The sequence below is a fragment of the Myripristis murdjan genome, chromosome 12, assembly GCF_902150065.1.
Source record: "Myripristis murdjan chromosome 12, fMyrMur1.1, whole genome shotgun sequence".
In the NCBI taxonomy this organism is placed as follows: domain Eukaryota; kingdom Metazoa; phylum Chordata; class Actinopteri; order Holocentriformes; family Holocentridae; genus Myripristis; species Myripristis murdjan.
The window spans coordinates 29,422,174-29,435,594 of NC_043991.1; the positions used below are offsets into that span (position 1 = coordinate 29,422,174).

The 13,421-nt window shown below is 41.1% G+C and overlaps 1 protein-coding gene across 1 annotated transcript in view; it reads right to left on the reverse strand.

Moving 5' to 3' along the window:
* Positions 1–12,150, reverse strand: part of LOC115368719 (apelin receptor B-like) — a 28,518-nt gene extending 16,368 nt beyond the window's left edge. Inside the window, exons 1-8 of the mRNA XM_030065027.1 lie at positions 12,012–12,150; positions 9,108–9,206; positions 8,227–8,334; positions 7,684–7,790; positions 7,485–7,599; positions 6,186–6,251; positions 5,583–5,772; positions 5,177–5,331 (exon numbers count right to left, since the gene is read on the reverse strand). Coding sequence (XP_029920887.1) covers positions 5,177–5,331; positions 5,583–5,772; positions 6,186–6,251; positions 7,485–7,599; positions 7,684–7,790; positions 8,227–8,334; positions 9,108–9,152 — 786 coding nt within the window. The 5' untranslated portion in view covers positions 9,153–9,206; positions 12,012–12,150. The remainder of the gene's footprint in view (positions 1–5,176; positions 5,332–5,582; positions 5,773–6,185; positions 6,252–7,484; positions 7,600–7,683; positions 7,791–8,226; positions 8,335–9,107; positions 9,207–12,011) is intronic.
* Between the last annotated feature and the right edge of the window lie 1,271 nt (positions 12,151–13,421).

Below are 13,421 nucleotides of genomic sequence, written 5' to 3' on the forward strand. Positions count from 1 at the left end.
ACAAAGGGTAGGAAGTATGGAGACAGCATGAAATTAGAAAAAGGCACATCTCAGCTGTAAGTCGGTGCAACACAACAGCGGGACTACCACGACCCAAAAAAAAAAAAAAAAAAAAAAAACAGTAGTGCAGTCATGTCCAAGGAACTTAACTTGTAGAAAAATGAAGAAAATGGAGTTTAAAAAGTGCTTGTTGGGTGAATTAGCATGTAGAGGAGGTTATTCCTGGCTGTCATGTTCTTGGGCTGAGGCCACAGCCTGTCGAAGAAGAAGGCCTGTATACATGCAGAGGACTCCATTCACAAACCAAAGGCCAATGGCTGGGCGAGGCGCTTTTGGACGGTGTTGTGGGAATTTGCCCTATTTGAGATGCAAATTCCTCAAAGAGCTGAAAGACCCGGAGAAACAGGTGTCCAAGGAAGTGTGCTACTGTGTGGGTGTGTGTGTGTGGGGGGGGGTGGGTGCAGGGGTAATGTGCTGCTGGTGGAGTGCTGAATGATAACACTGGGCGAATTGAAACCCACTTGTTTAGTCCTGTGTGGCAATTTTTTCGATCATTGTCTTGTTTCATGTGTTTAACACTAATAAAAAGGCAGCGCGATGCAGAGAAAAGACAAATTTGTACTCCAAGGATATCAAAGTTTAATGATTTAAATGTAATTTGTACAAAATCAGCTTATAGATTGTTTTTAATCAAATCAGCAAACAGGACAGAGATAAATGAACATGGAAGAGGTGGACAGATTTAAAGGCGCACCATGCAGTATCAAACAAGAGGGAAGCCCACTTTGTTAGGATGTGCTAAAACCTGATGAACGCCAATGAATGCTCAAACAACAGACCTTAGAAATGCCTCGAATGTGGCACGACTCGTTTAGCCCATCACACCCCCAAAGACAAGGGCATTTCACTTCATTGTCCATGTTTTTATGTACACTTGACATCAAAACTTCAGAATCAAGAGACATCCAGGTGTTACATTAAAGCCAAGGGGTTATCAGCTTTGGCGTCAAGCTATGAAACTGAGGGATTTGAGCCTTCCCCAGCCGTACGTGGTGCGCCCTGCCCTCTGAAGCTGCATCATGCGCCTTTAACAAACCCCAGGCTTGTTTGAATGCTGTTTCCAAGGAAAAGCTCCTCAGTGATGATCAGTGAGAAGCATGTTATCAGCTTGTGTGTACACGTAAAGTCAAAGTACAGATAGTAAAACAGAATCTTACAAAATCATCAATTAAGACTAGAAATGGCTGATGTGCTGCAAGTTTTCCAGGACAAAGCCCAATGGCACCATCTACATGACAGCTTGCACAGCGACGACTGTAAACTAGCATGAACATCTGATTGATTGTGATCACATGACTGACTACATGATTCGCATGAAAGTAAGAAAACCCCAATAGAAATACAATGGCAATAAAATGATACGTCTCCCATATTACCAATTAGGGAAAAAAACGTGCTTTTACACACTTAACAATTCACATTATTAAAATTTCACATGTACTTCATAGGTCAGAAATAGCTGTTTACAAACACAGCCACTATCTTGCAGACACGTTCTGGATGAAAAAGGTACAAATTGTACTAAATGCAAATATAAAAACTTCATTGTTCCTTCTTGACACCTGGCAATAGAGTCTATTCATGAATAAAAATAACCCATAGCATCTTTTTTTTTTTTTTTAACCCCAGAGTCTGTAAATATCAGTGCATACCACAAAATTTCCTTATCGTAAAAAATAATCTGATCCTTGGATCCTATGCGGAACTGTCGATGAAATAAATTCCTGGACTGGGACTGTTTTATCTTGATTGCATATCAACTCACTGAGTGTTAAACATTTCCAAATAATTTCCTCACAGACAACATCTCATAAAAAAATAGTATTTCCATATATCGTCATGCTCAAAGGCTTGTGAGTGCCTTGCCTTTTAGTTTGTTGTTACACATCAAAATTATTGCACATTAAGTGGAATATTTTGGCTTTTTTGTCTGATAAACACAAATGTATGTATAAAATTTAAAATGTGTCATAATATATAATACATTTTTGGCTAAGCAATGTCATCAGAAAATATTTGTTTTATATTTTTATATTCGACATTACTCAGACTTCCAGGTTTTGAGCAATATTTTCAGGGGGGGATTTTTTTTTTTTTTTTTTTTTTCACTATAATCGATACCAAATACTTCAAGGCATTTCACTGGTATTTCTAGTGTAGGACAGGCATACTAAAAAAAAAAAGCAAGCAGTGAGAAATCTATAAAGGATTGCACTCAAGACGAGTTTCAGAGGGAAAAAAAAAACATAAAACAAGTTTCTCTGATCCACTTCTCTTCCACAGCAAAACCTTCACAGGTCAAGGGATCCACAAACCTTTGAGCATGTTTGAACACAAATACGTTTTGAATTAGTGTTCCTTGAGCTCTCTGCGTTTCCATCAGCACATAAATACATACCCTATGTTCTCCCAAACTGAAAACATTGTTAAAAATATGACAATATAACTGAATAAAATACTTCTTATTTACATCTTAAACTCATCAATTAAAAAGCTTTGGCTTGGTGGCACAAATTTCCCTGCATTCATCTTCCTTCATTTGAGAGTCAAACAGCTAGAATTCATTCTTGCTCACAAGACTGCCATTTGCCCGGCTGAGAGCTAATCTGAGGACGCCCTCAAGTGTTCAACAACGGGAAACACAAAGTCATGGATGCACTGTACCAGTCAAGAAACCATTCTTTGTGTCTTCATTTTAGTGTGAATGATGGATTCTAGAAAAGCAGGATGCGGATCAGTCACTGTGCTGACAGTGTCGTGACGAATCAATGCCAAGAGGAAGACTATCAAAAGCAAAGTGCTCTACATGAGATTTCATCAATTAAAACAAAATCAGACTTCATTTAGTAATAAAGGAGTATTCAGGATATTCACAGTACTGCCTCTTGGAGATAAACAGCAGCAGTAACTGTAGTTAGTGGAGGGAAGATAGAAGTTACACTCTCCAGATTCCCAAAGGCTAAAGCCTCATTTACAAGTGCAAAATAGAGTAAATGGTCCCCATCTACCTTTGCTCCCAGGCAATTTCTCATCTGATGATAAAGCGGTCTCATGCAGTCACTGCTGTGGACACGGCGGGACGTTGGAAACTAGCCATGACATCGGCTATTGTCATGATTGTCACCATGGTGTTAAAGAGACACTTCAGACTGCCTGATGTACAGCTGTATGAGTTACTGACAAAAAGTGATATAATCACACACATAAACTCACCCCCCATCTCATTCACTCTCTCTCACACACACACACACACACACACACACACACACACACACACAAACAAAACAAAACAAAAAAACTATTCAGTGTCTACAATGGAATACACCAATTTTGATTGGGTGTATTTTTACAGGGCTTTCAGAGCACTCTGTACATTGGGACTACTTTGTTTTTTGAAGAATGCCAGTATTGTGTACTGGAGCATGTTAGCATTATTGCACCGCCACACAGGCTGCCTGCAGGCATGTTTGCTGTGAATTCACTGTTGTCCTTCTCACTGGATGACAGTTCTCCAACCAGAGGGGGAACCCAAGTCTGTTGACCCAGAGTTAAGGGAAACCTGGATTTTTTTTTCGGTGCCAAGAAGCAACATCAGATGAACTCAATGTCTGTTGTTATAGTAATTTAACAGCTACTCTTTGAAGCTAACCTGCTTGGTAGCAGGTTTACATGAGCTAACCTTGAGCTATTGCTCAGAAAACCTGTTGAGCCTGCAGCATGTTACGTGGCAGATAGTTGTCAGAGATGGAATGTCCTTTTCTGTGATCCCATCTGCAACGGCGCACAAATATTCACAGTAACCAGTTTGTTAGTAGAAAATTGTTACACAGTCAGACTTTCTTGCTTGGCAAGAAAGTGATGACTGTAGTTTCTCTCACTGGTGTTTCAATGAGACAGAAAGGAAGATCTTCTTCACTGTTAAAATAACTAATATTTTAGTTGACTAAATCCTTTACAATGTATTAGAGGATATGCTTGTATTCCGCACAGGACTGCAGTAAAACTTAACGATTCAAGAGGTGCTGAATATGATCTGTTTTTCCTGTTGTTGGTTGTCGTGGTAAATCCTTTTACCTGACTCTTTCACTGACACATGCTGATCACCTTCAGCCAGTTCAGTAAACTGAATTCATTGTAATCAGCTGCTCTGAAACCCAAAAGTCAGGGTGTGTCATGTCGGGTTTGTTCAACTCAAAGTTCAAGGTTTAACCACCTTTTCTGAAATAGCCCTCTGAGGACTCACTGCCTAATGTTATGTGCATGTGACAACATCACTATTGGCCAGTAACTCATTCAAACTTAAGTCAAAAATTCTGAACAATCACTCAAAAATGGTGAAGATTTGATGGAATGGTTTATACGTAAACTAGTTTTTAAAAAAGTCCTCTGCTTCAACCCTGCTACAGGTAGGTGTCGTGCTCTGCACTGCTCAGGCTCTCATTGGACCCTCGCACGGTCATGTGTTCGAGGACAGGTGAGGGGTCACTGAGAGCAGGGTAAGGATCGCCTGTCTCCTTTAGTGGTACGATTGTTTCCTTCTGTTTTTCCTCTTCAGGCTTTTTACTTTCCTTTGCATTCACTCCCTCTCCATCAGTCTTGGATTCCAGTGGAGATTCAACGATGATAGTGGGCTTCTGCCTCAGGTCCTGTCGGCTGGGCGGCTCAGCGGTCATGATGGCCTTGGCACCATGCATCCTGGGAGGAGACTTGCAGTGTAGATCACCATGATTCTCCTTCCAGCGTCGCAGCTGAGCAAAGTGTTCCTTCTCGATGTCTCTCTCTGACACAGCTAACTCGATTACCTGATACACAGACAGGGAAAGATTGGAGAAATATGTTGTCTGCAAACACTGTGACCTGGTGCTTCAGTAATGCCTCAACTAACAGCTGCAGATGGGAAACACCAGACACCGTATTCAGGTTTTTCCAACTACACTAAGCAGCAGTGGCCTGGGTTGGAATCTGGCCCAGACCCTTTGGTACATGTCATCCCCTCCCTCTGCCTTGTCTTTTCTGACTCTCTCTGCTTTCTAATAAAGCAGAAATGCCCCAAAATAATTTTAAAATGATAATAATAACAAAAAATGATAATGATGATAACAAACACTATCCTTACCTCCCGTATCAGGAAGCCTTCCTGCATATAGTGTGGGTCTATGGCTCGAAGCAGCTGCATTGTCTCATACAGGCCTTGACAGGCCTTTACTTTCTCCTGGGAGCCCAGCATACATTTCAAAAGAACCAAGCCCACCCGGAAGATGATCTTCACTCCTAAAAACAAGATCAGCGTCACATCAGACAACATAAAGCTACAACACAAGGCCTCACCAACTAGATAGGAGCCCTGAAGTTTATATACTCAAAAGTAACAATTTGTCTCTTGATTCCAACCAATGAAACTCTGAACAATGACACCATAATTGTCAGTGACTTGCTAGTTTGGAGTAACTTTGCTTGATACATGCATTTTCCATTCACCACATAAAAATCTGTCAGTGGATCAACTGGCTGTCATGTCTCACCCTCACATAGGAACATGTCCCAGACCCGCAGAACTGAGGCCCATGGCAGAGTCCTGGAGAAGGCACACATGAACCACTCAGTCATGCACATGGTGGGCTCCACCTTGTGCTTCCTGAGGTGTCTGCAGGCCACAGGAGACACGCGCTGCAGCAGAGCATACAGGATCTCCCCATCCAGCTGGATCGCCTCCTGTGGGGACAACAGGGAACAACAGTCAGCAGAGGACGGGGTAATCTGACTGCTTAACTGTCTAGTCCCTGCTCATGTTATTAGGTCATTAGCGTATCAGTGTCAATCTAGAGACACACTAGCCTGAGAAATCCAATACCAGCCAGCCACACCAGCTAAACAAGCCAACGAGTTAGAGATTTTTGTTGCATCTCCGATCTGAAGTTAACTGTCACATGCAGACCTCTAAAACCTGACACTGACTGTGCTTCCCCTCCTTGTGAAATAAACCCTGGGAAATGTGATTTCTGGAAACAATATCTGACGCAAAAGCACCACTCCACTACTGTAATGTAGCTGACATTTTGTATTTTTAGTTTACAATCTTCCCTCAGTTTTGTTTGCAGAAGACAACTGTATGTCATCAGCCTTACCAGCCCTGCACTGTAGTATCCAGGGAGGTACTTCTCACAAATCTGGACCAGACCCCAAAATGCATCCTAGAAGAATCAAAGGAAAATGGCATTCAAGGTCAAAATTAAATACTGTTAGCATGTGCTTTTATATCTTTGCACAAAGCTTATTTATCTATGTTGTATATTATATGTACTGTAGATAGATAGATAGATAGATAGATAGATAGATAGATAGATAGATAGCCTTTATTGTCCCAAAGGGAAATTCTTTTTCACAACCTGTCACAGAAACCAACATCAGTATGTCTTGTCTTGTGGTTTAACATGTTCATACCTTTGTATGAAACGTTCTAATCTAGCTCTTGTACTTTAACATCAGCCTGCCAAGGGACTACAGCAAATTTACACTGATTAGAAATGTTCACTGCTAGGTGGCACTGGTGGTATAAATTAAACTAGAACACTCAGGACTGTGCTTGCCACACCTACTCCCTAGTAATGTTAAGCTGTCACCACTAGGAGACTCCACTATATTATTTCTGTGAGTGTGAGTGAGTGAAATTATTTCTGAAACTTTGTCAATGAGTGACAGTTTTTCTATAAATATAATGTAAAATACATAGAGATGGAGACTGAGAAACAGTACCTTCATGAATAACATAAGACAGCTTTGATACCCTGTATTTTACATATATAAGGATGCATTCCTCCATTCTTTGTTAGCCACTTATTCTTATCAGGTTCATAATGGACTGGGCCTCCTGCAGCATACACTGGGTGTGAGGCAGGGAAACACCATGGGCAGTTTGCAAATCCATGACAGGGCTGACACAGGTAGACAGACACACACTCATATTCACACCTAAGGCCTATTTAAAGTCTCCAATCCAGCTGACCTGCCTGTCTTTGGACTGTGAAAGGAAACCTGAGCACTCGAAGGAAATGCTTTCATACATGAGGAGAACAAACCCCATACAGAAAAGGCCATGAAAAGCCCACGGCCGAGGACTGAACTCAGATTCTTATGTCGTGAGTCAACAGTGCTAACCACTCAGCCCCCATACTTCCCAAGTTATCTTCTTTGCATTTCAGAGTTAGAGAGTGGGGAAACAAAACAAAACACAAATAGTGAAAGATGTCGGGGTGTCAGTCAGTCAGGGTTTGGTGTGTTTGTCTGGTAGGCCGTACAGTAAACATGAAGGTGACTGGGCTAGGGATTTGGCTCTTTCAGGTGACTGTGCCGGGGATTTGCCTAACTTAGATGACCAGAGCAGGGATTTGTTCATCCCAGGTGAGTGTGTGTGTGTGTGTGTTTACCTCTGCTGGCATATGCATCAGGAGCACAGCAGCAATGGGAGCCTGAGCCTGACAATAGCCCTCCTCTGGACGATGCAGAGTGTAGGCCTTCAGCACACGGAACAAGTCCTGCTGCCTACACATTATGCAAAAACACACCCGTTTCAGTCCCATGATCACACAGATGGGTGTGATTACAGGTCCTCTGAAGGCAGCTTACCCATGACCTCCTCTTGCCACAAACATCTCATGGAAGGGAAACTGGCGATGGAGGTCCCTCTCTATCACATCCACCCATTTGGGATCTCCTGGCTGGCTGTCCAGTTCCTGAAACACAGTGATGCTTGTACTTAGAGTCAGTGGTCAAGTGTTGAGATTCACATGCAATTTTTGTTTCTGATTATAAATGTACAGTATATGGAGGTTAATGTACAAAGTATCAGACTGTGATGAGGGGCACCAATAAAAATTCTACATTAAATTATCATTACATTAAAACTTTCAACTCAGTTTTTGGTTATAATGTGGCCAGCTCTCCTGAATCTTATCACCACATTGCTGTTAGGGAATGTTGTGTTGATGTTAGGTCGTTACGCATCAAATAAATATCACCACACACAGACAAAGTCTACTATTGTGAAAACAATCCATTATTGTTTATGATTCCTATATTTACCCAAGTATGCAAAATGCAAATTTTCCACTTCTGTGATTTTTTCCAGGTTCTGCTCATGGTTATAATAGCCTTAAACGCATGACTGACCTGAAACTTGCCCTGGTTCTGTTCCTTTTTCACTTTTCCCCCAGACAAGTACAGCCAGGCCCGGCCTCGCAGGGAGGGAGGGATTCCCTTCTGACAGCGCAGCTTCACCTGTCAGTCAACACACTCACTGTTAGTCATGAGTCTGCAGCGTGCAAGACACAAAGGGAGAGTGGACTGTGGGATGGAAACACAACAAAAGACTGCCTATTGTTTGCTGAATTACTTTTGTGTGTGAATGTTAGCTTTTTTTGTTTGGATTTTGTTTTCAACATACACCTGTCACATTTTACAGAAAGAAATCCCAAGGTTTCTTAATGTGCCAGCATTTCTCATGGAAACTACTAAATTTCTATGACAAATGCAAATAAGCCATACTTATGAAAACTTAAAATTTAAAATAAATAGATTAACATTTTTTCATAATGTGTGAGGGAAATAATAAACAATAATTCAAAATATTAAGGCATCCCATCAATTGTTAGTTCAACTGTAGATTTCTTTAAGATAAAAACCTCAAAGGTCCTTCCACTTAGTCCATATGATTGGCTAAAGAGTGTGGTTTGGGGGAAAAAAGACAAACACCTGCAAATCATAGCATATTATGGACTAATAACTGATAGATGCTGTACATGAAGTGAGATCATGGAAATCCTGTTCATTTAAATCTAAGGCAACTACATGAGAAATGAAAAGGGAGAGCATGAGGCAGACAAGACCTTTGCATAGCTATACTTATCTTTGTACAGGTGCAAGTGGGAAACACTAAGGTCAAAGCGTTGGACATTTCAAATAAACTCCCACACACTGTGCTAGAAATGTTAAATTGCATACTGGGTGAGGAGGAAGGTGAGCTGCTCTAATTTACAGTTCCTAAAGCAGACCTTCTTGTGTTTTTTGGCCATCCACTTGTCCCAGCTGTTCAACATCTCTAGCCATTTGCCTCCCGCTGCCTCAGCACCTCGGTAGGAATTTCTTCAGCTCTGTGGAGAGTGGAGGCAAACAGTGGAGCTAATGAAAACATAGAAATTTCTGTCATCATTTATCATTTCAATAAGCTGGCAAGTGGGAAAAGACAGCAAGGCAGCGACAGTGAAATGTGGGTCAAACAACACCAGCCCCGCAAGTTTTCTTAGGTCTCTTTTTTCTGTATTCAGCTCATATAATCATATCATATCATCATCAATATGTCATACTAGGTTGCTGGCAAGGGGGGTAAATTTTGCTCCAAAGTGAGGCTAAATTTTGGCAAAGGAAACACTGGCATGGCTATTTTTAGCGGGGTCCTTTGACCTCTGACCTCCAGATGTGTGAATGAAAATGGGCTCTCTGGGCAGCCACGGCTCTCCCCTTGTTCCCACCTTCTGCTAATCCCATGCAGTTTGGGCCACAAACCCTGCAGTCCACATGTGTTCTTGTGGCCTGTTGTAAAATGTTGTGTTTGTGCAGAGTGGGGCCTAAACAGTCTTGGAGCTGCATCAGTTGGCTTTGACTGGAAAGCTGAGACTCTTGTGGATTCAATGAGCCACGTTTGATTCATTTGGGATAATGTTCGCCCCCATAGCAGCCATTTCATTGTAGTGAGAGCATTTTTTGGAACTGTACAAAGGTGTCTGGGTACTGTCCAGAACAGAATGCTCACTGTCTCATCACCAAAATGTCAAGTTTTGGATATCAAATCAAAGTATGATTTTTTTCTGTGGTCTTTGTGTCTCAGTGTGGTATTCTGGAGGTATTTTTGACCATTTTTATCAATTCTCAAGTGTTCAAAAATTGTTCCACCTTGCCACAAATCTGTGAAAAGTTATATCACCCAAAAGTTGCTGAAACAACTTATGACACATAATTGAGCAAGCGAATGACCATCATATGCTTCCTTAGCAATCGGCGTGAGTAACTGATTACTCGCTGTTATGAGGAAACTTGATTTTTCTTTTTCTTTTCCCTTTTTTTTTTTTTTTTAAATACATGTATGTGTAAATATTTTTAAATGTTTTCACATGTACTTATACAAAACTATGTTTTGGCTCCATTAAAAATGTATAAGAATGGAAAACTAAATAAAGTTTAAAAAAAAAAAAAAAATTGATGCAAGTGATTTCAACTGACTGAGTAGTAGTGACGCATGGATCCAGTGCTTTACTCTTAACAATTTATCTGTATAGACCTGGACTGTGTGGCCTTTTGGATGTGTAGAAGAACACAGAACATTAATTAACATTAACATAACACCATGGCCCATGCCTGCTTTTTTTTTTTTAATTCTCTCTATGCTCATAGTTGACGCCTGTGTGCAATTAATGGGCCTGTTATTTAATGCTTTTTTGTCAAGATGTTTTGTTGGTTGTGAATAAATTCTTTACATCAAATAGTAACTGTGAGTTCTGATTGAAAATATGCATCAGGTATTTTGCTGTGCATTGTTGTTACTGCTACCATTAGGATGCGTTCTAAAAATAGACCTTCTGCAAGTAATCGATTTCCCCTCGAGTAACTCATGCAATCACCTGATCTGAGAGAACATTACTAGTGCCCATGCGTACGTTCCACCATGATGTTCTAACCCTATACACCTTGTACAATTATTAGGTGCCAGACCAAAACACAATGTTTATTACAGATTTATGACAGTAATAACTTGACACACGATGCTGAGATTTCAGATAATGTGTAGCACTTCCATTTGGCATCAACTGCTGACCTTTTACAGAAATAACATGATAATACATTTACTTAAGCCTCTTAAGCTGCATCTGCTAAAGAAACAAGCTTCTTCTTTCTATTCTTTACTTGGTCTCATACAAATGGATAGTGATTCCATTCCATGACTTCCTGGTATTCATGATGGTGGACTCGTGTCATGGGAGAGGGCGGGACTGTGGTTGATCTCTTCCCTCTCCACACAGGAAACCTATCCTCAGACCAAACAGTGGAAGACTTGCCATCAGCAGCAAAGTACACAGAAAACAGGAAGCTGTGAGAGAACTTTTCCCTAGTCCTGTTCTTTACAACCTCCTACTCATATATCAATATCTCACTAGATCCTACAGCAGACACTGAGAGCTCTGGTGGTTTTGACAGCTTAACGGATAAGAACTGCAACCACACATAGGCCTAGCCTCCCTGGTGAAGTGGCATACAGTTGCATCTAAATATAAAACTATCATCTTAAGATCATCAAGTTCACCAAATCATCTAGGCTTATCAAATATGTACACGATGAGCATTTAGATACGTTTTCACTTTGAAGAGTGTGGCCAACAAGAGATAAGAATGTGCTCAATAGCTGTCCATCCCTAATTTGATTTAATCACCCCACAATAAAGCCTTACAATGACTTGGCTCAGTTCACTGGCCAAGAGGCCATTTGACACTTGTCTCAAAAAGTAGCACTCAGGGGCCAGTTTCTTGATTAGGGCCCTTATGGCAGACAGTTCCCAGGTTGTCTGTGTGTTGTTCCACTGGAGTTACAATTTGGTCACATTCACTGACTGTAACAGAACATGAATGCTCCAGCCACAGCTTGTAGATAACACTTATTGATCCTTGGTCTTTGTCTGCAATGCCTTGTCACATCATAAAAAAAAATAGCTGACAAATGGCAGCACAATTAGATAAAGACTAATGACACACCCCCTTCAGCATCAACAATAAAATGAGCCCTGTGGAAGGCTGCTGATTTCATGACGGTAATGTTATAATGATCATATAGTGATTAGATTTATGTGACAGTTCGCTGAGTCTATCACACTGTATAGGTAGGCTATGTATGATGAAGCATCACTTACAATTCCCCGGAATACTGCTGAGAGTCTCCGATGAAGCCGTACTTGTTCACCTGTCTCTCTTCAGTGACGGCAAACCCGTTCATGTCTGAGTCGGACCCAAGAGAGTTTCCTTCTCCATCATCCCGCAGATCCTCAGTGGTGCCCCGCAAACTCCTGCTGGACTCGGCTGGACTGAGTCCATTGCCCCGCTCGATTCTTGCCATTTAACTAACATTAACCTCAACTTTATGATTAGCCACTTTGCAGTTAACGTTAAACTACTAAACTTCCGCGTACAGCGATTCTGTCAAATTCCCTAAACCTGTTTAAACACTCCATGAAAATATTTAAAACGCCCACAGGACAGCTGACAACAACTGTTAAAGTGCCTCTAGCTAGCTGCTAGCTTCCCACGGCTGCTGGAGCGGCTGCTTCCTTGCTAACTATCTACTGTTAGGAGGCAGTGGGGTCACGTTACTTTGTATCACTGCAAATTATTCGCTGTTATCACACAATTTTACCGTCGCACGAAAAGATTGTCACTGCTAAATTACTGACAGAGAACGCTAACAACCCAGCATAAATAAATTAGTCACAAGCTGTTGCTGGCTAACTGCGAAGCTAACATGCTACCATCACACAACTGTCAGCTGACAGCAGCTTTTTTCCTGGGCTCTCTGCTGACATCAAGTATGCAGCTAGCTTCCCCCCTCCTAGCTTTAGCTGCTACAAGGAAGAGCAGGGGAACCGAAACATCCAGGCCCCAGTGCAGTAACTCTCTACCGCCATCTACTGGTGCAAACTACTCACTCCATGTGGCTCCTGCCCAGCGCACCTTTCAAAAGTTTTATCCAAGGATGGTGAAGTTTTTTGTTTGTTTGTTTGTTTGTTTGTTTGTTTTTACATTGGCTCATCTGGTCATTTTGGCTTATTGGTTAAGGTTAGGGTCAGGCCTAAGTTGGCTATCGCACAATAACTCTGCTCATGGTGAATTCAACTCAGCTTTATATAGCATCTTTCTGCTTCACATTGTATGATTTAAAAAAAAACACAGAAATAAAATAAAGTAAAAGTACATCCAAGACTCAACAATAAAACTATGCTAGACTAAAAATTACAATAATAAAAACTATAAAAAGTTAAGAACAAATAAATAAGTCAATAAAATAAAAATCAATTCAAACCAAATGAACACAAGGCTGAAAATAAATATGGATACCAATGATTAAACTGAAAACTATAACATTACATTACTCCAGAATAAAAGCCAGATTGAAAAGACATGTCTTAAGTGTCCTTTTGAAAGAAGCTAGCGAGCTGGCCACTCTGACACCCAGGGGCGGTGTGTTCCACAGGTTAGGGGCATAAAAACAGAAGGCAACCCCATCCCGTACTTTTATGACTCACATGAGGAACCTTTAAAAGAGAAGC